Source organism: Thermothelomyces heterothallicus (assembly GCF_042370625.1).
Source record: "Thermothelomyces heterothallicus CBS 202.75 unplaced genomic scaffold P884_scaffold_34, whole genome shotgun sequence".
NCBI lineage: Eukaryota > Fungi > Ascomycota > Sordariomycetes > Sordariales > Chaetomiaceae > Thermothelomyces > Thermothelomyces heterothallicus.
Genome location: NW_027192595.1, coordinates 293,427 through 318,621, shown reverse-complemented (window position 1 = coordinate 318,621; position 25,195 = coordinate 293,427). Strand labels below are relative to the sequence as shown.

The window sequence follows — 25,195 nt, the reverse complement described above, 5'->3', positions numbered from 1 at the left end:
TATAATAAATAGTTAAAGCGATTACCACACTTAACTAGGGGGTATGTTAGAAGCGACAGAGCTTCTAGGATACTAGCTACAAGCGCTATAAGCCACTTTACAGCCTCATAGACGTATAGATCATCTTTCCTTTGTCTATTTATATCGCTCTTTCTCTCCTTTGTAGATAATTTAACAAGGCACTTTTTCTGTTCCTTCCTTGCCACTACTCTTAGTACCTCCTGTACGCTTATTCGAGCTCGTAACTGCGTTCGGCATTAAATTGTGCAAGAGACAAAATCCGTGAAATTTGGGCGGTGGGAGGGGGGAGGGGATGTTGCGCCATGGCACAAGATACGGTACCCTAGGTAGTGAACCGCGTTGTTGTGGAAGCTACCTTATATATATTCATCCTTGGATAGGGTGCACATGTCAAAGGAAAGGAACGAACGAGCCATCATCCCGAGACGCTTGACATTTTCCTCCTCCTGGTGTCTTCGCTAAACTCCATATGTTTTCTCGTTCACCTCCAAGCCATCCTCTTCTTGAGTATGTATTTTATCACTGCTGACCGGGAATGGTAGGGAGCCCTGCGACGCAAGGTTCGTCAGCATTTGTTTCCGGGGGAGCTAATATAAACAAGACGAGAAAGGAGAGAAGCCAGGCGTGCACTCACAGTCGTCGCCAATAGCCTCCTTGGCACTCTGGGGCTTGGTGCACGCGATGGCATCGGCGTCGGACTGCCTCTGGAGCGGGGCGCACCGGTCGCCGGCGCACTTGTTGTCCATGGCCCTCTGCAGGGCGTCGCCCTTCCAGCCGAAGACGTAGTCGCCGTGGATGCCGTAGCCCGTGTTGTCGCCGTGGCTCCAGTAGAAGGGCTGGGAGCCGTCCGCGGGCCACTCGTTCTTGTTGTTGAACGGGGTCGTGTCGTACATGATCTCGTACATGACCTGCGGGATCTTGACCGGGTGGCTGGCCGGGCAAGCGCCGCCGCTCTCGAACGTGCCGCTGGCCGGGTACGCCACGTGGCTCTTGTGGTCCGGCGTGTCGACGTTCTGCCCGTCCCAGCACGACGGGAACGTCACCGTCACGCGCCAGCCGCCGCCGCACGTCGACTTGGGGAACGACTTGGTGTCGGCCCCCGTGCAGGGCGCCCCGCCAAACGGGTTCTGCTGCTTGTTCGCCTCGCACCGGAAGCAGAGCCCCGGCGGCACCTTGCTCTCCTCCCGGTTGTTGGGGTCGCCCACGAGCATGCGGAACCCCTGATTATTTGTCCTGTCAGCGATACTGACACATTGTTTTTCTTACAATATATTATAATACAATATATTATACTTCTTTCCCTCGAAATATGGCCTCTTGAACGGATGGTAATTAATACGTACTGGTTTAAACGCGGTGACACGGGCGCTGGGCTGGTAACCCCGGATGCTGGTGACGAGTCAGGTGAGCGAGCCGTTGAGCCAGATAAATATAGGATACGGGAAAGAGAGAGAGAGCTTCTCCTTTTTCCATTTATCAGTAACACCCCGACTTACTAGTAGACTGTCATTCCGCCCTGAACGTTCAGGCCGAGGTTCGCAAACTGTGGGACGCGCTTGAAGGACCCGTTGCGGGCCCTGAAGTAGACGTTGGCGGTCCAGTAGTTGGAGAAGTCCTCCGAGTAGGTGCAGCTGGTGCAGGTCGACAGCGTCGGAGGGTCGTGCTCGACGGGTGGCATCGACACGTTGAGCGAGTTGCCGCCGATGATCTGGTGCATGTGAGGAGACGGTATGCTGCCCGGGTTGACCAAGGGGTCGATGCGGTCGATCGTGAGCTGCGAGCAGCCGAACCGCATCAGCTCCTGGGCCCTAGCGACCTGGGCCGCCGCCACGGCAACAATCCAAGCTTTTGGTTGCATCTTGCGAGGTTATCTCGATTGAGGGACGGGCTTGTGGGGGTGTTTGTTCAGCAGGGGATATCACCGTGTATTCACGTGAATTTTCAAACAAGGTAAAGAGGAAGGACGAGAAGGGGTTCGGCGATGCTAGGTAAAGTAGACGGTGCAAGTCCAAACCGAGAGTTCAATATTTACCGCTTGTGCTCTTTGACCAAGGCAGCGTTCCATCTTGCTTCATATATGCTCTCTCTGCCCTCGGCTGTCTGCTGTCCAACCTTCCCTCCCCCTCCTCCCACAGACGCGTTTCTCAGCTCGTCGCTGCCGAAACCATGTGCTCCTGCGGGGGACCAGTGCCGAACTGACAAACCGGACGGGAGGATGGGAGGTCATTCTTCTGGATGCCCAGTTACATCCTCGTCTAGAAACTGCCGAGGCCGGGGGTTAATTTAACCTTGTTATGGATGCCAAGTCCGGGGAACTCTTATTCGACAGGGCAAACAACTTTGTCTCGGTCAACAGAACCGATTGGCGCATGCCACCCCCCCCAAGTGTCGCTTGTAGATGAATCCATCCCTTTTGGATGCAGGAATGTACCCGATCGAGACGGGCTCGGGGCTTCCAGAGCGCCAGCCCCATTGTCCCGTTGTTCTTTTTGGTCGACAGATTCCACAAGGCGTCACGGCATATACATGTCGGCCACACTACCGCAGACTGGTCGAAGAACCGTGCAATCATCGTCATCTCGACGCCTTGCGGTTCGTCTGCACGGGCGCCCGCAGTTCAGCCCGCGTCCAAATCCACAACTGCCTATCTACCACGTTGTTCCTTAGTCCTTAGAAGCCAACTCTATGCAGGTTCAAACCCCCTTGAATGACATAGCATTGTCCATACACGGCAATCCATTCTATCACTTGACGACGGCATACAAGCTCCCCTCCAATGTACTCCATATGGACTGGTTTGCTAGGCCCAGTGTCTGGTAGTCTCCGAGGCTGAGGACCCAATGATTGTCCGTTCATGCCGATGGAGAAACACTCAGGTATCGAAGCTTCGTCTCCCCTGGTCTGCATCGTGGCGGTGTTTTCATTGCAGCGGGTAATTATCCTGTGTCTTCGTCGCCAAGTTCCTCCTCAAAATAAGTGTGGCAGCTTCCCTTTGAGCTAACCCCTGACACATGGAACCAAGCTTGTATTGTACCTCCATATTTTCTTCCTTTGTTCTTTTTATATTTGGCAATTTTCCTAGAGAGGATGGCGCAAAAGTTCCGTTGAAATCCAAGATCAAGCCTACCTAGATGTGTTCGATCAAGTAAAATGCTGTTCCCGCGTTTGGGACCCGCTAACCAACTCTCGAAACGCCGGTTCAATTTCTTTTCTGAGTCTGCAAGGGATCGACATTCTCAACCAACGTCAACTAATACGTTCGAGGTCTCTTGTGACATTATTTCAGTCACTTTCAGTTGAGGCATAATTAAAGCATATTGACGGAGTTAGGATTCTCTGTTGCTCGCTGCGTCTCGGACACTCAAGTATAACTGAGTGGACTGATCCAGATAATTACGAGAAACCAAAGCTTCCGCCTTCGCACTTAAGTATCTGATACTGTTTGTACCTTGATTGGTTAATTCTTTCACTCTGGCTGCTCCTCCTCCCATTCGACCGGCCGGTTCAGCTCAGCCCATTTCTTTTCAGCCTCGCTCCCGACTTTGCACAAGTACAGCGATCACAAATCAGCATTCAAAAGTGCCCCAAAACGAGAGTGAGCAGGAAAGAGACCGACTCGAGGAGCAATACTTACAAGGGGGCGGTACCAGCCCATTGATGGCCCAGAGCCCTCGGGGGGTCTCGTCGATGTGCACCTCCCAGTCGCAGTCCTGCTCGCGCACGTGCGGCCGGATTGCCGCGTGGACCCTGTCGAGGACGCGCTTGGTCTTCTCCACGCTCTCGACGTTGTCGTCGTCGCCCTTCTTCGGTGTGACGTGCACGGCGATGTGGTCGGCCACGAAGCGGACGAACGGCCGGGCACCGGCGTCCTCCGAGCGGGGGCGGCCGCCCACGAAGGTGTCGGTGCCCGGGACGGGGATGAAGTGGACGACCACGTAGAAGGCGGGCAGCCCGGCGCTCGTGTAGATGGACGTCAGGTCGGCCGCCAGCGCCTGCTTCGAGGCGGGGGTGGTGAAGGTCGAGGGCGGGTGGAAGATCTGCCAGAGGGGCATGGCGACCGGTTGGCTTGACTTTTTTGTTAGAAAAGAAGAAGAAAATGGACGAAAACAACAAAGAAAAAACGAAGAGAGATATGGTGACGGTTTATTTGGAGGCTTCAAAGATATCCTAAAATCGTGATTCCTTGGCTTAATTAAGCGGCCATATCATCGAGGTTGAAAGGGGGGAAAGGGTGGGGGGCTTTTATGATGCTGGAATTCGGGTCTCCGCCGGGTGCTATTCCTGATAACTAATCATTCCAAATCATTCCAGTAAGAAATACGTTAACTGAGACGCCATCACCAGTTAGGAAGGGCTTTCGATGCGTTGTTTAATATTGATTACTTATCATGAGAGCCGCTCGGCCTGGCGCTGGAAGTGCCCCGTGCTGAACATCTCCGCTACCTCGGTACCCCATAATGACACATTGATTCGAGAATGTACTTCTCCATAGCCGTAAAAACATTGCTGAGGAGGCGAAGCTCCTGGCCTACATCACCTGGGCCGACACAGCTTTTGGTTAATCCTACCCAAGCAGGGGTGAATGCGCATGTCATCGCTGGGTCGTGTGTAAGCCTGCTATAACTACCCGATTCGGAAGTGCGCCGTTCCCTATTGGTGCAACATCGTGTCCTCGATTTCAGTTACGATACCAAGATGCACTTGCATTTACGATTATCCGCATGTGAACTCACGGCTGACAGTCGGGAGAGTAGTGCTGAAGCTCCAGGAGCACATTATCAACGTTGAAAGAATATATCACTTCCCTTTGCTCATATAAGCAAACAGTGCCTTATTATACTTCTCCAATGACATTCCTTTCCTCTTTGCCTCCGTCTTCAACTCGTCCATTTCTTCCTCCGTCGTGCCCTTCAAGTCATGCCGAGGCGCGGGCAGCGGTTTCGCACTCCGAAACAGCCCCTCCAGCAACGCCAAGATGTCATCAGGCACCACGCTGACGTGCGCTCCCGCCCTCACGTACCGGTATAAATCCGCAATCTCGGGCATCTCGGCGGGATTGAAAGCCGCATCCGCGCGCTCGGACGCCCACCGGGTGAAGCAGGCAGCAAAGAGGATCCACGCCAGGGTGTCGCGGGCGTTTCTGGAGGCCGGGGGCTGCCGGAACTCGATCGTCCGCGTCCTGCTCTCAGTCAGGGCGGTCAGGTTCCAGCGGAAGTGCGGGTGCACAAAGTCGTCCTGGTGGAGCGTCTGCCGCGCGTGCACCGAGTCCCTCGAGCACCAGCACATGCGCTCGCCCAGGTCCGCGAGGCTCTCCGCGCGGGAGAGGTCGTCGAAGATCTGGGCCATGCCCGGGCCGCCCTACACGGCGTTCTACCGGTTGCTCATGCAGTACGGGTTGATGATGCGCCGGTGGCCCGGCATCAGCCCGTCGATGCACCGCTCGAAGAAGATGGCTGCCTTCGCGACCCCCCTCGCCGCGCTCAGCGTCCAGGGTCCGCTTGCCGGCGAGAGGTGGACGTGAGTGCTGCACTCCTTGGTGGCGTGCACCTCAAACCCCGACTCCAAAACCCTCCACGTCTCGCGTAACTCGGGAATCCATTTGTGCCTCTGCTGTGTGTAGAAGATCGAAGATACGAGCTCAACACCGACTGGTTTAAAATAGCTCTGGTAAGTATGGCCATCTACCTTGGAATCTCTTGTATGGCGATAGGGTTAACTTACAGAGGTTTTCGGCCGGGTTAGACGGCAGTGTTGAATTCTTGATGACGATCCATTTTTGGTATGATTCGGTGACGTCGGCCTTTTGAGACAAGCAGGCAACGTGACTCGGAATCCTGGATTTTTCGAGGTAAGGCAAATTTCCATGGCTAGGCTCTGGAAATCTGCATGTTTCCGGCTCTTACTCTTAACAACAAGCTCAATCTCCACGCCAAAACGTAGTCCAGGTTGGTCAAAGGTTTGGCTCGTGGACGTACGAGATTACAGGACAGGCTGTGACAAGGAACGGCAAAAAAACTAATTAGGATATCCGAGAACAGGATAGGAAACGACCACGATAACAGAGAAGAAGAGCAAAAATTGGAGATGCTTCCCTGTCTATTTTAGTGGGCATAAACCGCAGGAGGTAGGTAGTCAGGCTCTCAACGGAGATTATTTACCGAGCACGGGGCATTGCCACCTGCCGGGCCGGTTGCGGGTAGTCGGCCGGGGTGATGATGGCCATCCGAGACGGACCATCAAGGACACACATGATTGAACAGACGATGATCATGCAGTACTGCGCAAGAAGACAACCAAGCAAGCTCGTTCCGTACCGGAGCAGTTTTGTTGGTTGATATGCCCTTCCATTGCCTTCTCTTACTCTGTTAGGTCGGTTTGGGTTGACAATACGCAGAATCCTTTGCTGGCCCCGAGAACAGCATCACATCGCTGCACAGCCTAGCAGTTGCCATTGGTTCGCCTTATGACGAAATGTCGCATGGGCGGAAGGCGCTGGCCATGTTGACTCCAAGCAGCCCAATCATGGAACCAACGAACTGCAGCAGAGATACCAAAGAAGGAGAGCTCTTCCTGCCCAACGTCAATTGGGTTGTCTCAAACCAGACTCCACCTTCCGGCCATGCATCGCTCGTTGCAGCCAGGTCCTCGGAGTGATAAAACGGACACTGCTGGCTGATGTGTGTCAACAGAGTCCTCCATATTTGAGAGCTGTACTGCAACGCTTCATGGAACACCGAGGATTGCAAAGACCGTCACGTCTTGCATAACTTCCTATACTTCCTCCCCATCCACCACACCGGCACTCCAGAAAGAGCGCAGCCACAATATCAATAGCCTTTAGAGGTGAAAATCCCACATCACCCCTCGAGTGGTAGAGGAAGGCCGAAAAACTGAAGCTCGACCCTACGGGCTACAGCACGGTCAGATATGATAAAGTGGTTAACTATTCCTAGCGGTATAAGCGCTATAGCAGGCACTCCTAGAACTCTTATATAAGCCTTAGAAGTAGTAATAAAAAGATATATTATTTCTCTTGAGTGCTAGAGGCACTTAGAGGTATTATCTATATATATATTAAACTCTAATCTTTTATTCCTATTAGTAGGTTAGTAATAGAAGATATAGTTATTATAAAATTAAGATAGTTAAAACATTAGATGTCTAATAGGTTTATAGGTTTCTATAAGCTAGCCTTATAACTAGGTATAAGAAGGAGGTAAGTATAGAGGGCTTTACCTTATAAAGCTAAGACTTACTATAACCCTAGCCCTCTTCTAGGCCTCTTAAACTTTCCTTATTTACTACTAAGCCCTTTTACCCCCTATAATAGTCTTCCTTACTAGGGCTAGGGCTATAGCTATATCCTTAAAGGCCTTTATAAGCCTATTAAAGGCCTATAAATATAATATACTAGCCTTATAACATCTATAGATAAGCATACAATGTTTTATTTAACTACCTTAGGGAGGAAAAAGAGAAAAAATACAAGAGTTATATAGAGGAATGCCTTTTAACTAATATATATATATATAACCTAGGTAGGGCCTAGTTACGCTCCGGGTCGGGCGCTAACTAGGCCTTGGCCGTGTATCTACCAGACAAGTTATAAACAAGTAATAAACGCTCTATAGACCTATAAGGCAGGGTAGATAGGGTAGGGTAGGTCCGTTCCGTACCTAGGTAAAGCCTAGGCATTATCTAGCCCGGGTACAGCCTAGGCCTATAACATACCCCCCCTCTTCTTTTTCGTGGTTACCGGGCCGACCTGCCCTATAACGTGCCGTACGTATTAGGCGTGTAAGCGGGTTCCGTGCCTTCCTCTCTTTGTTGTTATAACAATATGACCTGTACGTATAATGGTACGTTATACACGAACAGGTAGCTATTCGAGTTCGGATGAAACCTGTACCTCCTTCCCTTTGTTATTAGAACAACGTGACCCGCGCGCGTAGTAGTAAGTTATATACGTAACAAGGAATTTGCCTAGGTCCTACGTACTCCCTTACTACCTTCCTCTAATGCCTATAAATACCCCCTCTACTTCCTTCCCTCTCCTAATTCTCTCTCCTATAACTAATTCTCTTCTTCCTTTATATCCTTTAACTGCCTTTACCTCTTATAACTATACTTGTTACCTATATCCTTATTATACCCTTAAGTTTTTTTTTTAATTAGTATCTATCTAATATATTAATAGCTATTAGTTTATTTAGTAGTAGTAATAGTAGTTATTACCTTAGTAGTAATAAGAATAGAGATTATTATATAAGTTTTCCCTTATTTATATTAATTTTTAGCTATTATATATATATATAGGGTATAGATTAACTCTTTATTTTATAGTATAAGAATGTTAACCTCTCCTTTAGTAGGTATACTATTAAGGGCGACTCCTCTAATAAGGAGTTTAAACTATAGCCTAAGAAGTAATAATACTACCTACTATATGTTAACCGACTTCTAAAAGGTAATAAGGTTAAGTATGTCTAGGGTTAGGGCGCTTCCTATATAATATACTATAAGAGCTATAGGAGCTATATTTAGGATCTATGGCTCTAGGCTAATAACCTCTACCTATATATAAGTATTAAGAAAATTATAGGTTATTATAATACTAGCACTACCTTTGCCTCCCCTGCCTACTATAAAATCGCTAACTAGGACGCCTATTATACCGTCCTAATACCTAAGTTCTCTATACTAGTACGTTTATTCTCTATACTCTTTAAGGCTACCTAGTCTAACCGTTTACCTAGATAGGCTACTTTTACCCCTACCTAGGCTATAAGTTCTTATTACTCTAGTAATAACTTTGCCCTAGTCATTACTACCCTTACCCTTAATACCCCTACCTACCGTAATAATATTATCTAGCCTACCGCTAACTTTAACCCTATTCTATAGGCTACTAAGCAGCTTATACGCTATACTATAATATAGAATGATAATATACTATACTAGATATAGTATATAAACGAGAATATATCGACTTTAGTCAATACTAATACTACCCTCGTTACCTACGTCCTAGGTACTCTGTCGCCCGCTTCCCGTACCTACTCCTATACCTCTATACGCCCTATACCTGTGCTAATCGACTTCGGCCGTTCCTATACCTACCGCTCTTCCTTGCCTACCGAGTATATAGCGTACCTAGTCTACGACCGTAACGACCCTACCCTTAATGCCATGACCATTGTTTTAGAGGGGGAGGATAAGGAGGAGGAGGTCGTAGAGTAAGCGCATTATATACTAGTTAGTATATTTGTTTTATTTTTATAATTAGACTATCTCTATTAGTATGTCTATAATACGGTTGTAACGTATCCGTAACGTGACTACGATATGCCTACCGCTTATTTGCCCTAGGTTTGCCTGCCTACGCGAAAAAATTTATATTATTTACTTTTATACTCTCCCCTACCTCCTATTCGTAACTAGTCCGTTATAGTAATATATATCTCCCTACTCTTACTCGAACGTATCGAGTGCCTTAGTATTTTCTAGATTTTCTAACGGTTCCTAAGTTAGGGTATTATATCCCTTTTATTTTACTAGTATATTGCGTCAATTTCCTCTTCCCCTCGCGTTCCTGGCTATAAGGATCGCTTCTACTTTATATTCCTCCTATAGTAGTCCCTCCTAGGAGAGTTCTAATACCAGGTCTGGTTAGAAATCTAATATACGTTATAAAGGTAGTAGGTTAGATATAACACGCTTAACAAGGTTAATATAGAAGGTAGAGTAGAGGCTATAGGGAATATTTAGAGTTACCATTAGTAGCATTAGTACTATAATTACTTTATACTTAGTATTAACCTAATTAAGTTTATAGCTAGGGTAGTTAGTTTTAATATTATATAAGGATAGCTATACTTTATCCCCTACTTTAAATCTCTTAGCTAGGCGTCGAGAACGATTAGCGTTTTCTTACTAGCGCTACTATATATATACGATAGCAGCCTAGGTCTATTCTATACCTTCTTTTAGGTAATGTAAGAAATTAGTAGCTCTTCCTTATAGGGTTAAGGCAAGAGCATCTAGTAGGTTAGCGAACTATATTAGGCTTATATTATAACTATAGAGGAGGTAGCTTACGCTTATCCTAGTCATTATCGAATCATAGTTATTAATTACAAGCTAGTATATAGGTAGATGTTTAGGCTAGTCGTATTAGGCAAAGGAAACTATAGTCTATAGGATAGTCTATACCTCCTAATTTATATGTTCTATACCTCTATCTATCTACGGATAATAGGCTATTAATAGTAGCTACTCGATCCTAATAGTCTTATAGAGAGTAGTCTAAAACTAGCTAAGCTAGTCTAAACCGCGATTAGTAATAATTTATATTAGAAATCTGTAAAACCGCTACTATATATCCTAGAACCAGAGCATATATACCTCGGCTCCTATTAAGGATATAGCTTCGAGCTAGATATACTTTGACAGCCGGTCGGTGATTACTATAAGGTACCGGGGTAAATTCTCGTCTTATATAGGGAGATCGACTATAAAATCGATAGAAATCTATTTCTAGAAGCGGTTAGCGATAGGTAGGGGCTAGAGGAGTCCTTGTCGTAGTTAATATAAAACCTTAGCCCTTTAATACGTATAATAGTTCCTTGTAAATCTCTTTATATCTAGGGATATAAAGTCCTAATAATAGTCCCGTTAGAGCATTTTAAATAACCTGTTCCTCCCTAGGTAGCCTAATATAAGAGAGTTATAGATACGTTAAAGAATGACAGTTATAAGTGGCTCCTATATAGGAAGCCAAAGTCTACCCTAGAACTAAAGGGCACCCTATATATTAAGGGAGTAATCTATGATCTAGGTCTATACTATATTCGCCTCCTTTAGAAATTTTCGGGCCCTATCTTAGATAGCCTAGAGCTAGTATATATAATATTTATCCTTAATAACTCCCTCGTCCTATAAGGCTATAAGCTATACGTCCGCGAAAATAGTACTTCCCTTTAGCAGGTAGTATATTTTAGGTAATGACAAGGTACTAGTTATATCTATCTAAATGGTAGGGAGGAGTTATACTATATATTATATATCCTTAGGGTAATCTTGTTTATAGTAGGATAGGGTATTAGGATAGGAAGCTTATAATCCCGGTTACTAACGAAAATCAAAATTAAAGAGAGAGAGTATTTTAGCCTATCAAGCTTGCCGTTCGCTAATTAAACGAGGCTAAGAGAAGTATTTAAGGTTTTTATAGTCGGTTAGGATCTAAAAGGGGGTAGTAATATTACAAAGCTTAGCCAACTAGGCCTTTAGACACGAGATAATCGCGAGCAGTTCCTTATTATAGATCGTATAGTTCTATTCGGCCGGGGATAGTTTTGTAGAATAGTAGGCCACAGGATATAGGACTCTATCTTCTCCCTGTTAGGATAAGCACCCTCCTAACGCCGTCCTAGAGCAGTCTACCTTGAGTACTATCTCCTATTTAGGATCCTATTATACTAGGATAGGTTCCGATATAAAAGCTGTCTTAAGAGCTTTAAAGGCCTCTTGTTCCTTAGTCCCCTATTAAAATAGGGTGTTCTTACGAGTTAACCGTATTAAGGGTACGGTCAACTCGGAGAAGTTAGAGATAAAGTCTTAGTAGAAGTTTACAAACCCTAGGAAACTCTATACTCCCCGAACCTTATATAGTACCTCCTACTTATAGATAGCGGCTAGCTTTTTAGGATCTAGGCAAACCTAAGCCCCTACCTCTATAATATAGCCAAGATATTTAACTTCTTTTATAGCGAACGTATACTTCTTAAGATCTAGTATAAGTCTTACTTTTTATAGCCTTTAAAGTATATCCCTTACGTATCTTATATAATCTTTCTTACTACCTAACATATAGACTAAGATATTATTAAGGTATACCATTATAAAGTCTCTAAATATTAGGCTAAGAGTATTATTAATATATTATTAGAAAGTTATAGGTACACCTATAAGTCTAAAGGGTATAATATACTAGCCTTATAACAACTATAGATAAGCGTACAATATTTTATTTAACTACCTTAAGGGAAGAAAGAGGAGAAAGTAAGTATAGGTACCGAAAGGGGTTCCGTTTCCTAATATAGGGGGTATATATATACTCCGGTTAGGGTTCGGTTAGGCGTCGGGTTAGAGCCTAACTAGGTCCTAAGTGCATGCCCTACAAACGCCCTACGAACGTATATAGGTCCGGTCCGAAACCGGGTATAGCCTGTTATCGATTAGCCCGGGTAGAGCCTAGGCCCGTAATATACCCCCCCTCTTTTTCTAGTCGGATGCTTAGGTAGGTCTACCTAGTATTACCGTAGTAATAGGTCCTACACGTGCCGGTAGTCTATATATATAGTCTGGCTTTATTTAGATCCTATATAGGTCCTAGCCTTTATTTTGATGTTATATAGGTCCCGGCCTTTATTCGAGTTCGAAGTAGGGCCCGGTCTTTGTTTAGGCCCTATACACGCTCCCCTAGCCCTACTCTCTAAACGCGTATAAATTCCTCCTCTCCCTCCCTCTAACTCCCTCTTCCTCCCTTTTATAACCTATACGCTCCCCCCCCGCCTCCGCCTACCTATACTCTGTTTCGCTGCCCGCTCCTATATCACGCCCCTAAAATTTTTTTTTTTTTTTATTTAGAATGTCTACCGCCGTCGGCTTGCTTGGTGGTAGTGGTGGTGGCTGCCGTCCTAGTGGCGATAAGAATAAAGATCGTAGTATAAGTTTTCCCTTTTGTTTTCCTAACCGCGGTCTCGATATACGCGTCCCGAGTCCCTACTGACCGCCCAAATTTTAGTACAAGAACTAGAACATTTCCCTTGGCAGGTTTACCGTCAAGGGCGACTCCTCTAATAAGGAGTTTAAACTCCTGCCTAAGAAGATATAGTATTGTCTTAATTATATTCGCCGTATTCTAAGTGGTAATAATATTATATACGTCCCTAGTTATAGTATATCCTATATAATGTACCGTTCTACCTATGATCCTTATATCTAGGACCTATAATTGTAGGCAAATAATCTATATTTATATATAGGTATCTATAAGATTATATACTATTATAATAAGGGTATAGCCCTAGAGACCCCCTCTCTAGCCGAAGATTATAACCTATAGTACGTATAAGGTAGTCCTTATACCTATATTCTCTGCCTTAGTGCGTTCTTTCACTATAATTATAGAGGCTATATAGGCTAACTACTCCCCTGCCTAGCTAGCCTTTTCCCTTGCCTAGGCTACTACCTCCTGTCGCTATAGCGATGATTGTACTATAATTGCCCTCCCCTATACTCCTACCTACTATAGTAATAATATCCTAGCTACCTCTAACCCTACCCCTACCTTATAAGCTACTAAGCAGCTTATATAATATGCTATTATATAAAATAATACTATACTATACTAGATATAGTATATAAATAAAAATATATCGACTCTAGTCGATACTAATACCGCCCTTATTACCTATATCTTAGGCACGCCTTTACCTACGTCCTAGGCCTGTTAAACTACTACTATATGTCCTACCCCTGTCCCTATTGACTTTAACCGCACCTATATATACCGCTCCAGTTCCCCGACCGAGCACGTGTTATACCCGGTCCGTAACCGCGAGGAGCCTGCCTACCTTGCTCCTAAGGACCCTATAGAGGAGGAGGAGGAGGATAAGTACTTAGAGGAGGAGGAGGAGTAAGTACATAGTATATTGTCATTATATATATTTATTTTATAATTAGTTAGGTCGGCGTATCTATAATATAGCTACTACCTATCTGCCCTAGGTTTGCCTATATATATGGAAATTTCAGACCGTTTGCTTGTATATTTCTCTACATTTCCTCTCTATAACCGGCCTATCATTTAGGTATATATCCCCCTATTCCTATTTAAAGGCGTCAAGCGCTTTGGTATTCTCTAAGTTTTCTAGTGGTTCCTAGGTTAAGGTATTATATCCCTTCCATTTTACTAGTATATTATAGTAGTTCCCCCTCCCCCTCGCGTTCCTAGCTATAAAGATCGCTTCTACCTTATATTCTTCTTATAGTAGTCTATCCTACGAGAGTTCTAATACTAGGCTAGGGTAAGTCTCTAATACGCATTATAAGGGGAGTAGGTTAGATATAGCACGCTTAACTAGATTAATATAGAAGGTAGGATATAGGCCCTAGGGAACATCTAAAGTAATAATTAGTAGTATTAGTACCGCTACTACCCTATATTTAGCGTTAACCTAGTCAAGTTTCTAGCTTAGGCGGTTAATTTTAATATTATATAAGGATAGCTATACTTTATCCCCTACCTTAAACCTTTTAGCTAGATATCGAGATCGATTAACGTTCTCTTACTAGCGCTACTATATATATATAATAATAGCCTAGGTCTACTCTATACCTTCTTTTAGGTAGCGTAGGAAGTTAATAGCCCTCCCCTATAGGGTCAAAGCGGGAGTGTCTAGGAGGTTAGCGAACTAGATAGGACTTATATTATAGCTATAGAGGAGGTAACTTATACTCGTTCCGGTTATTATTAAGTCATGGTTATTAATTATAAGCTAGTATACTAGAAGATATTCGGGCTAGTCGTACTAGGCAAAGGAAACGACAGTCTATAGGATAGTCTGTACCTCCTGGTTTATACGTTCCGTACCTCCGTCTATTTAGGGGTAATAGGCTATTGATAGTAACTATTCGATCCCGATAATCTTATAGAGAGAAGTCTAAAATTGGCTAAGCCAGTCTAAGCCGCGATTAGTAATAATCTGTATCGGAAACCTATAAAACCGCTATTATATATCTTAGAACCGGAGCGTATACACTTCGGCCCCTATCAAAGATATAGCCTCGAGTTAGACGTATTTCGATAGCCAATTGGTAATCACTATAAGGTAACGGGGTAAGTTCTTCTCTCGCGCTAGGAGGTTGACTATGAAGTCGATAGAAATCTATTTCCAGAAGCGGTTAGCAATAGGTAGGGGTTAGAGGAGTCCTTATTATAGTTACTATAATACCTTGGCCCTTTAGCAAATATAATAGTTCCTCGCGAACCGCTTTATATTAGAGGATATAAGATCCTAATGATAGTCCCGTTAGAGTATCTTAAACAACCTATTCCTCCCTAGGTGACCTAATATAGGGGAGTTATAAACTTGTTAGAGGATAGTAGTAGTAAGGGGTTCCTATATAGGGAGCCAAAGTCTCCCCTGAAACTAAAGAGCACCTTATATACTTAGAGAGTAGTCTATAATCTAGGTTTATACTATATTTACCTCTTTAGGGAACTTCTAGGCCCTATCTCGGATAGCCTAGAGTTGGTATATATAGTATTTGTCCTTAAGAACTCCCTTGTCCTAGAGAGACGTAAGCAAGCTATCTGTAAAAATATTACTCCCCTTAGGTAGGTAAGACGTTTCTAATGATTCTAAGGTAGTAGAGGTATCTAATTAGATAGTAGGAAGAAGTTATATAGTATATTATATATCTTTAGGGAAGTCTTGTTTACGATGGGATAGGGCATTAGGATAAGACGCCTATAATCTAGGATAGTATCAGAGCTTGAAGTTAAAGTAAGAGAGTATCTTAGCCTATCGAGCTTATCGTTCGCTAATCGGACAGGGCTAGGTAAAATATTTAAGGTTCTTATAGTCGGTTAGGATTTAGAAAGGGGCCGTAATACTATAAAGCTCTACTAACTAAGCCTTTAAGTAGAAGATAATTATAAGTAATTCCTTATTATAGATCGTATAATTCCTTTTAGCTAGGGTTAACTTTATAGAATAATAGGCTATAAGATATAGAACCCTATCTTCTCCCTATTAAGAAAGGCATCTACTAAGGGCCGTCCTAGAATAGTCTACCTTAAGAACTATCTCCCTCTCGGGGTCCTATTATACTAGGATTAGCTCCGAGATAAAGGCCGTCTTAAGGGCTTCGAAGGCCTCTTGCTCCTCCTTTCCCTACCGAAACGGGATATTCTTATAGGTTAACCGTATTAGGGGCGTAGTCATCTCGGAGAAATTAGGGATAAAGTTACAATAGAAGTTAGCGAACCCTAAGAAACTCTATACTCCTCGAACTTTCTATAGTGCCTTCTAATTACAGATAGTAACGAGCTTCTTAGGGTCGGGATAGACTTAGGTACCGGCCTTAATAATATAGCCAAGGTATTTAACTTCTTTTATAGTAAATATATACTTCTTAAGGTTAAGAGCTAACCTTACTATTTATAGTCTCTAGAGAACTTCCCTAACTCGTTTTATATAGTCCTTTCTACTACCTGCTATATATATTAAGATATTATTAAGGTATACCGTTATAAAGTCTCCGAGTATTAGGCTAAGGGCGTTGTTAATATATTACTAGAAAGTTATAGGTATACCTACTAATCTAAAGGGGCAGACTAGCCACTCGAAGAATCTAAACCAGGTTCGAAATGCTATTAAATGCTCGTCTCCCTCTATAATCTAGATATAGTAGAAGGCCGCCCTAATATCGAGCTTCGTAAACCACCGAGCCCTAGCTAAGGAGCGGAGAGTCTCCTTAATTAGTAGAAGTAGGTATCGATCCTGCTTTATAATCTTATTTAGGGCCTGGTAGTCTATATAGAATCTCTATCTCTTGTCTGCCTTCTTTACTAAAAGGATAGGAGCAGTAGCTAAAGAGGAACTTACCTAAATCTATCCCTTATCTAATAGATTAACGACCTATTTCCGGACCTCTAATAGGTGATCTCGTGGCATATTATAGAGGGGTCCCTAAGGGAGTTCGGGAATCTTCCTATTAGGACCCTCTTTTAACTTGATATAGTGGTTAGTAACGCTATGGTAAGGAGGTAAACCGCTAGCCTTCTCCTTGTCAAAGAGGTTAGCAAAGTTATAAAGCTCCTCTAGTAGAGTTACCTCTAGTTCTAAGCGGCTACTCCCCTTTTCTCTTATATCTCTATCAAGTTCATACCTTGATTCTAAGATAGTTATCATTTCCTAGATGCTTATAACTAGGAAGGTATTAGAAGTCTTCCTTTTCTATGCTCTCTGAACTAAGCCTACGAAAACTATACCTATAATTTAGGAGATTCCTGTCTTTTTAGTCTATAAGGAGACTTCCCGGACAAATAGTCCTAGCTACACCTTAATCTCTAGGATATTGGTACTTATATCTAGTTTAACCTTCCGATATTCTATCTATAGAAGGCCTAATATAATATCCTATACTAGTCTAGGGATTATATAGAATATAGCCTAACTCTCCTATCTATCGATATCTATTATAATATAGACTATTCAAGTAATCTTCTAGTTAGGATATACCCCTATTATAGTACTAAGGGTATAAGGGGTTAGTAAACTAATTTACTCGAGTCTAAGCTTTTAGTATATCCTTTTACTAATAATATTATAGCTAGAATATCTATTATCTACTTAAGCATTTATAAAGCTAGTAGAGTTAAGGAAGACTAGAATAAGAAAAGGGGGTCTATCTATTCTCCTATAAATCTCTATAAACTTACTTTCCTAGTAGTTATAGTCTTCTAGCCCCCTCGTAAGACTTTACTCGGGGGCTATTCTTTTCCCTATTCCCTATCTTCCTTATTAGACTAGTCGCTATCCTCTTTCTCTTCCTTAGCCTCTAGGGTATAAATATCGGCCTTTAGCTAGTTCTATAATACTAGTCTTCTAATAGGAGTATAGTTATACTTAGTAATAAAGTAACCCTTCTGTCTGTACTAGATATATGATCTAGCTACCTATTATACTATATATACCTCCTAACTAACCTATTTCGCCCTTAGGGCGTCTCCTCTATATCCCTTTAGCTAGTCCTTACTAGGACCCTTCTTTTATAGGTTGGTTTGTGCCAAGTTAATACCTATTATCGGCGTATCCCCGTTAATATCCTTCTCTCTCTATAGTTTGGAGGTTACCTATCGTCTTTATATCCACTAGTATCTATCGCCTAGGTAGAGAGCCTTAAGGTCTGTCGTAATTTTATAATATCTCTCTATTACCATTATATAGTTATCCTAGGGAATTCCCTATCTAATAGCTATATACTTAAGTCTTAGAGAGAGGTATTATTATAGTTTGATTAGGTATATCTTGTCGTTCCAAAGGAGACCGCCTGCCTTTGAGAGTTTCGCCTTAAACTAGACAATAAAGGTAAAGAATGGCTTATTATCTCTCTATCGTAAGAACTCGAGCTCCGATAGGGCTACTATCTTCTTATAAGGGTTAGAAAAGACGCTCTTAAGGTATTAGAGAAATTAAGCCAGGTCGTATCTAATCTTTAGGCCTATAGATTTATAGTATACTACGACCTAGGTCTAAACCTATCACATTAGGTTTCCCTAGATAAAAACCTATTAGTTATAGTTAAAGCTAATAAAGTCTCTATCTACTATAAGGATATATTTTATTATACTTTTCTATACTATAAAAAGTTCCTTCTTACCGTCGAAAGGTTCCCTGGTTAGGAGGTATTTCCTTTAAGGCCGCTATCTCTCCGGGGATATCCCGACTAAGTCAGGGGTTAGTACAGGTTAAGTCTAGGACGCCTAGAGGGAGTCGATTACAGCGTTCTACTATGCTACCACCGCTTAGAGGGAGCGGACAAGTTCTTGTAACTCCGCTAGGCTCGAGGGCGTATATATCCTAGATTCCGCTATAACTAAGTCGCTAGTCGTTCGCTTGGGAGGGTTGCTATCAAAAAGAAGGTAGTTAAAATATAATGTACTAGCCTTATAGCAACTATAGATAAGCGTATAATGTTTTATTTAACTACCTTAAGGGAAGAAAGAGGAGAAAGTAAGTATAGGTGCCGAAAGGGGTTCCGTTTCCTAATATAGGGGGTACGTATATGCTCTGGTTAGGGTTCGGTTAGGCGTTAGGTTGGAGCCTAACCGGGTCCTAAGTGTGTGCCCTACGAACGCCCTACGAACGTATGTAGGTCCGGTCCGAAACCGGGTATAGCCTGTTATCGATTAGCCTAGGTAGAGCCTAGGCCCGTGATAAAGAGGTAGATAAGCTACTTAAGGAGGCTAAACTAGGTCTAGAATACTATTAAATACTTATAGCCCTTTATAATCTAGATATAGTAGAAGGCTACTTAGATGTTAAGCTTTATAAATTACTTAGCTCTAGCTAGGGAGTAAAGTATCTCCTTAATAAGCAGAAGGGGGTACTAATCTTGCTTTATAATCTTATTTAGCGCCCGATAGTCGATATAGAACCTCTATCCTCTGTCTACTTTCTTTACTAAGAGGATAGGGGTAGTAGCTAAAGAGGAGCTAGCTTAGATCTATCCCTTATCTAGCAAGTTAACGACTTACTTTCGGACTTCTAATAAATGATCTTGTAATATATTATAGAGAGGCCCCTAAAGGAGTTTAGGAATCTTTCTATCTAGGCCTTCCTTTAATTTGATGTAATAGTCGGCTATACTATGATATAGGGGGAGTCTACTAGCTTTCTCCTTATTAAAGAGGTTAGCAAAGTCGCGAAGTTTGTCTAGTAAGGTGACCTCTGACTCTATACTAGGCTTAGGTTAGGTACCCCCTTTTCCTAGGCTATCTCCGTCAAATTGGCGTCTTAATTCTAGGATAGTTATTATCTCCCGGATACTAATAACTAGGAAGGTATCGAAAGTCTTCTTTTTCTATACCCTCTATACTATGCCTATAAAGACTATACCTATTATTTAGAAGATTCCTATTTATCTAGGCCGTGAAGAGATCTTATAGATAAGTAGTCCTAGTTACGTTCTAATCTTAAGAATGCCTATATATACGTCTAGTGTAACTTCCTAGTGTTCTATCTATAGGAGGCCTAATATAACGTTATATACAAGTCTTAGGACTATATAGAACGTAGCCTAGCTCTCCTAGCTATCGATATCTATTGTAATATAGGCTATCCAAGTGATCTTCTGGTCTGGTTATAGCCTAGTTATAATCCTAAGGGTATATACGGTAGGCAAACTAATCTACTTGATTCTAAGCTTCTAGTATATTCTCTTGCTAATAGCGCTATAGCTAGAACATCTACTATCTATTTAAGCGTTTATAAAGCCGATAGAGTTAAAGAAGATTAGAATAAGAAAAGGAGGTCTATCTATTCTTTTGCTAATCTCTGTAAACTTGTCTTCTAGGTAGTTATAGTCTTCTAGCCCCCTTATAAGACTTTGCTCGGGGGCTACTCTTTTCCCTGCTCCCTGTCTTCTTCGTTAGATAGGTCGTTATCTTCCTTCTAATCCTTAGCCTCTAAGGTATTAATGTCGGTTCTTGACTAGTTCTACTATACCGGCCTTAAAGTAGGGGCAAAGTTACATTTAGTAATAAAGTAACCCTTCTACCTATACTAGATATATACTCTAGCTACCTATTAGGCTATATATACTTCCGGACTAACCTATTTCGCCTATAAGGCGTTACCCCTACATTTTCCTACCCTATCCTTATTAGGTCCCTTCCTCTATAGGTTAGTATATAATAAGTTAATTCTGGTCATTAATATATCTCCTTTTATATCCTTCTCTCTCTATAGTTTAGGTACTGCCTAGTACCCTTATATCTACTAATACCTATTACTAAGCCAAAGAGCCTCGAGATCTATAACAATCTCATGGTATTTCTCGACCGCCATTATATAATTATCCTAGGGAATTCCTTATCTAACCGCTATATATTTAAGTTTCGGAGAGAGGTATTATTATAATTTGATTAGGTATAACTTGTCACTCTAAATAAGGCTGTCTACCTTTGATAGCTTGGCCTTAAACCGAATAATAAAGGTAGTAAACGGTTTATTGTCTCTCTATTATAAGAATTCCAGTTCTAATAAGGCTACTATCTTTCTATAGGGGTTAGAGAAGATGCTCTCGAGATATTAGAGGAACTAAGTTAGGTCGTACCTAACTTTCGGGCCTATAGATTTATAGTAAGCTGTAACTCGGGTCTATATCTAGTATATAAGGTTTCCCTAGATAAAGACCTATTAGTTATAATTAGAGCCGATAAAATCTGTATTAGCTATAAGGACATGTTCTATTATACTCTTCTATACTACGAAAAGTTCCTTTTTACCGTCAAAAGGTTATCTAGTTAGGAGACGCTTCCATTACGGCCGTTAAGCTTTAAAGGGTACCCTAGCCAACTTAGAGATCGGGATAAGTTAGGTTTAGGATGCCTAGAGGGTATCGATCGTAGCATTCTACTATTCTACTACTACTTAAAGGGAGCAGATAAGCTCCTATAATTTTGCTAAGCCCAAGGGCCTATATACTCCTAGATCTACTATAACTATATTATTAATAACTCCCTTAAGGAGTTACTACTAGTAAGAAGGTAATCGAAATATAATATACTAGCCTTATAGTATCTATAGATAAGCGTATAATATTTTATTTAACTACCTTAAGGAGGAAAAAGAGGAAGAATACAAGAGTTATATAGAGGAGTACCTTTTAACTAATATATATATATATGACCTAGGTAGGGCCTGGTTAGGCTCCGGGTCGGGCGCTAACCGGGCCTTGGCCGCGTGTCTACCAGACGAGTTATAAACAAGTAACGAACGCTCTACAGACCCGTAGGGCGGGGTGGGTAGGGCAGGGTAGGTCCGTTCTGTACCTAGGTAAAGCCTAGGCATTGTCTAGCCTAGGTGTAGCCTAGGCCTATAATAATAAAAGCTCTTTTAGGTTAGAGTAAATTAGCCTAACTAGAGCTATAATATACTATACGAGCTAGAGAGTAAGATAGGCTACCTTAACCTATATTACCTTCCTATCTAGTCTCTTCTAATCCTATCCTCTACTAGCTAGTACTAGCTTACTAGTCCTAATGTAGTACGTTATCTGTAGACGCGTCTATTATGTAAGGTTAGATAAGATAAGCCCTGTAGATCTGGTAAACGGGCTGGCAAACGGAGTGTTCTTTGTTCCTATCCTTTACTTATATAGAGCTATAGGGCTAGTAAACGTAGGAAGGAGACATCGCTCTTTTGAACTATTTATAATACTATAACCTTCTTCTATCTATTGGAACTACCATCTTCTATCAAGTCCCTTAGAAAGAGACTTATAAGGCCTATAGATAGTAATCTAATCTTCTCTACTTTATAATATCCCTATAGGTTACTTCTAGCCTAGGTAAAGCCTAAAGTAGGTCTATTGTAGAAGGCTAGCTATACTAGGCCCTCTAGGGGGCTCTTATAACCTAGCTCTATAGTATAAATAGGTCAAGGTCCTATAGATCTATAAGGCTAAGCAGGTCTCTAGCTCCCTAGTCTAGTCTACCGAACAGGTTCTAAGTTAGGTAGTAAAGGTTAAAGTCTCCTATAAGAACTAAGGGTTAGGTTAGCTAGGAGAGGGCTAGTAGGCCCTATAGGAAGGCCTATTCCCCCCTATTATTATAGACTAACTAGAGCTTAAATGCCTTCTCCCTTAGGGCTAGGAAGCCCCCCTAGCCCTAGTTCTCTTCTGCTATATAGTCCTACTAGCTGACTAGAAATCGTTTAGTTACTAGAATAGCTGCCTGGCCCCTAGGCCTATAAACTAGGTAGTTTTATATTAAATATAATAAAGAGCTTAAGTTAGTAACTAAGAGTAGTTAAGAGTAGTAGTAATAAAGGAACAAAAAGAGTACCTTGTTAATCTATTTATAAAGGAAAAAAAGGAGTTATATAAATAGATAGGAAATGGTCTATATATTTAGGAGCATGTCAAAAGGTATAGCTAGTACGTGGCTAGGTCCTTAGAAGCTTATATGCTTCTGACGGTTTACAAACAAGTAGATCGCTTAACACGACAGAACCGGAAAATAATTAATCTCGGAACGGGCGTGGAAACATGCCCTGACTCCCAAAGTGATATTTGTCAAAGAACAATCTTAATACTTTCAAGTCATCAATCGGATCTTAATAGAGGAGGACAAGGCCGAAGCGACGTAATTAGACAGATGGTGACTTCATCTGTAATTAATTCGGGTCCCGCGACGGAGCTGATTGAGAGATTGGTAGCTGCAATGAGTGGTAATTAATAGCAACGTCGAAGTTTATAGGCTTAGAACATCACAAGGCAACTCATACGGGAAGTGCTTAAAGGAGGCGGAACTCTAGATTAGCCATTCTAGCGCGTATATGATGCGAAACAATCCCGCTGGATGCATAATTATCAGAATTTCATGTTTGGATATTATATCGCATCTACACATCCTCGTTCTCTACAGGCTGACTGGAGACCCTCCCAGCTTGCGGATGCGTGCCCCATACCGACCGAAAAGCAACGGCACGGGGGCGAGTGCCAGGGCGAGGAAGGCCAGCAGGCTGTTTCCCCAGCCCCAGCCGAGGGCGTGGTACAGGTCGAGGCCGCTCAGGGGCAGCAGGGCGCCGACGGTGCCCCTCAGCACCGTGTTGGCGCCGACCGCGCTGGCGGCGTACTTCTCGAACGCGTCGATCAGGTACGTCTGGATGCCGACAAAGACCAGGATCGAGCCAAACCCGGTCACGGCCGTCCCAAGCAGGGGCACGGCCCAGTGCACCCGGCACTCCACACTCCACCCGTAGAGGAACAAGCCGGCGGGGAACGCGAGGGCCCCTGGTAGCGTGACGACCAGGGGGAGGCGGTCCTCCGGAGTGGCCATCGTCGCCGTCGCCGTCGCCGCCGCCGCGCGCTTGGCGATGGTACGATCGCTGAACCGGGCCATGTAGGCCAGCCCCAGCAGCGTGCCGGCGCCGCCGGGGAGGAAGACAAGCCCGGCAGCGGAGGGCGAGAAGGCGTAGACGGTGCCGAAGACGAACGAGTAGGTCGCAAAGAGGAGGTAGAGGGTGCCGTACAGCACGGCGACGTAGGCGCACAGGATCGTTACGGCGGGGCAGCAGAGGAGCATCCGGGACGGCCGGACGATGCTCCGCCGGAAGAGCTCCGCCGACCCGATGCCGGACGCCAGCTTCGACCGGTACCGGTCGTCCCCCGTCTCCCTTCGGAGCCTGGCCGCCTTTCTTCCCAGCAGAACGGGCGGGTAGGTCTCCCTCAAGATGCAGAAGCTGAGGATGGTGACTGCTCCGATCTGGGAAAGTTAATTAGTGACAAACACGGAGTGCCCTGTGTTTTATTTTCAAAGACAGAAAATAAAAGAAAGGAAGACAATACACGGGAGAAAAGTAATTAATTACTCGGCGGACACGCACAGCAATGGAGATGGACCAGAACATCCACCTCCAACCCGCCATCTCTGCGACAAAGCCGCCAATGATGGGGCCGATCATGGGGCCGAGGATTGTGCCGACGGACCAGGCCGACACGAACTTGCCCCTCTGCTCCTTCGGGACGAGGTCGGCGATAGAGCCGGAGCCGTTCGCGATCGGGGCGGCGCCGGCGAAGCCCGAGAGGAAGCGGAAGGCCAGGAAGGCGCCCTCCCCGGGCGCGTGGGCGCAGCAGAGGGTGAAGACGAGGAAGAGCAGGTTGGTGGCGTGGTAGACGGGCACGCGGCCGTACAGCTCGCTCAGGGGCGCCCATAGCAGGGGTCCCGAGGCGAAGCCGAGGACGAAGACGGACACGGAGAAGGTGGCGAACGCCGTCGAGGTGGTCTGGTAGTCGTCCATGATCAGCTGCACCGCCGGGGCCATCATGGATGACACGAGCGGGCTGGTTGGTAATTAACCCTCAGACTCGGGTCTCGCATGCATTATTTTGAACAGTAACCGACCTTGTTTCGGACGATTGATGATCAGCGGCGGGTGGACTTACACCAGGAACCCGATCAGGGAAAGGATGAGAATATTAGCCCATTTCACCAATGCTGACCAGTTCATTGGGTTTTCTGGGTCCTCGGTCTCGGGCTCGTCCCAGCCCACGATGAACTCGAGGGGAGGAGGGGTGGCTGTCATGACTTCGGGCTTCGTATCTTCGAAGACGGGTCCATGATCAGGTGAAGCTTCCATACTTTGTGTTGAGCTTGTTCCTTCAGTCGAAAGAGGCGGTTCGGAACAATAATTAGACTATTAGAGTTCGTTTGGTATACAACCAAGAACTATGTCACATGCGGAGAACCCGAGTCCATCAATGCATGGGAGAACATTCACTGTTTCCACTTTGGGATTTCCTTTTTCAGTACAGGATGTACATACCTTGATGGCTACCTACCTAGCCTCAGAAAACATGATAAGTATGTATACCT

At 43.9% G+C, this 25,195-nt stretch overlaps 4 protein-coding genes across 4 annotated transcripts; all 4 read right to left on the bottom strand.

Annotated features, from left to right (window-relative positions):
• Positions 1-540: 540 nt before the first annotated feature.
• P884DRAFT_303211 (uncharacterized protein) lies at positions 541-1,879 on the bottom strand (the record flags this gene model as incomplete). Its single annotated transcript, XM_069445008.1, has 4 exons — positions 541-569; positions 656-1,241; positions 1,365-1,410; positions 1,518-1,879. The coding sequence occupies 4 exons, from the start codon at positions 1,877-1,879 to the stop codon at positions 541-543; spliced, it is 1,023 nt and encodes a 340-aa protein (XP_069293965.1).
• A 1,589-nt stretch (positions 1,880-3,468) lies between these two features.
• Positions 3,469-4,073, bottom strand: P884DRAFT_317513 (putative oxalocrotonate tautomerase; the record flags this gene model as incomplete). Its single annotated transcript, XM_069445315.1, has 2 exons — positions 3,469-3,561; positions 3,656-4,073. 2 exons carry the CDS (start codon positions 4,071-4,073, stop codon positions 3,488-3,490), a joined length of 492 nt encoding a protein of 163 aa, XP_069293964.1. The 3' UTR covers positions 3,469-3,487.
• A 745-nt stretch (positions 4,074-4,818) lies between these two features.
• P884DRAFT_280776 (putative amidoligase enzyme-domain-containing protein) lies at positions 4,819-6,642 on the bottom strand (the record flags this gene model as incomplete). The annotated part of the gene is made up of 5 exons (XM_069443475.1): positions 4,819-5,329; positions 5,396-5,669; positions 5,743-5,895; positions 5,925-5,983; positions 6,632-6,642. The coding sequence occupies 5 exons, from the start codon at positions 6,640-6,642 to the stop codon at positions 4,819-4,821; spliced, it is 1,008 nt and encodes a 335-aa protein (XP_069293963.1).
• Positions 6,643-23,239: 16,597 nt separating this feature from the next.
• On the bottom strand, positions 23,240-24,905 carry P884DRAFT_211101 (major facilitator superfamily domain-containing protein; the record flags this gene model as incomplete). The annotated part of the gene is made up of 3 exons (XM_069439054.1): positions 23,240-24,085; positions 24,207-24,663; positions 24,766-24,905. 3 exons carry the CDS (start codon positions 24,903-24,905, stop codon positions 23,240-23,242), a joined length of 1,443 nt encoding a protein of 480 aa, XP_069293962.1.
• Positions 24,906-25,195: the final 290 nt, after the last annotated feature.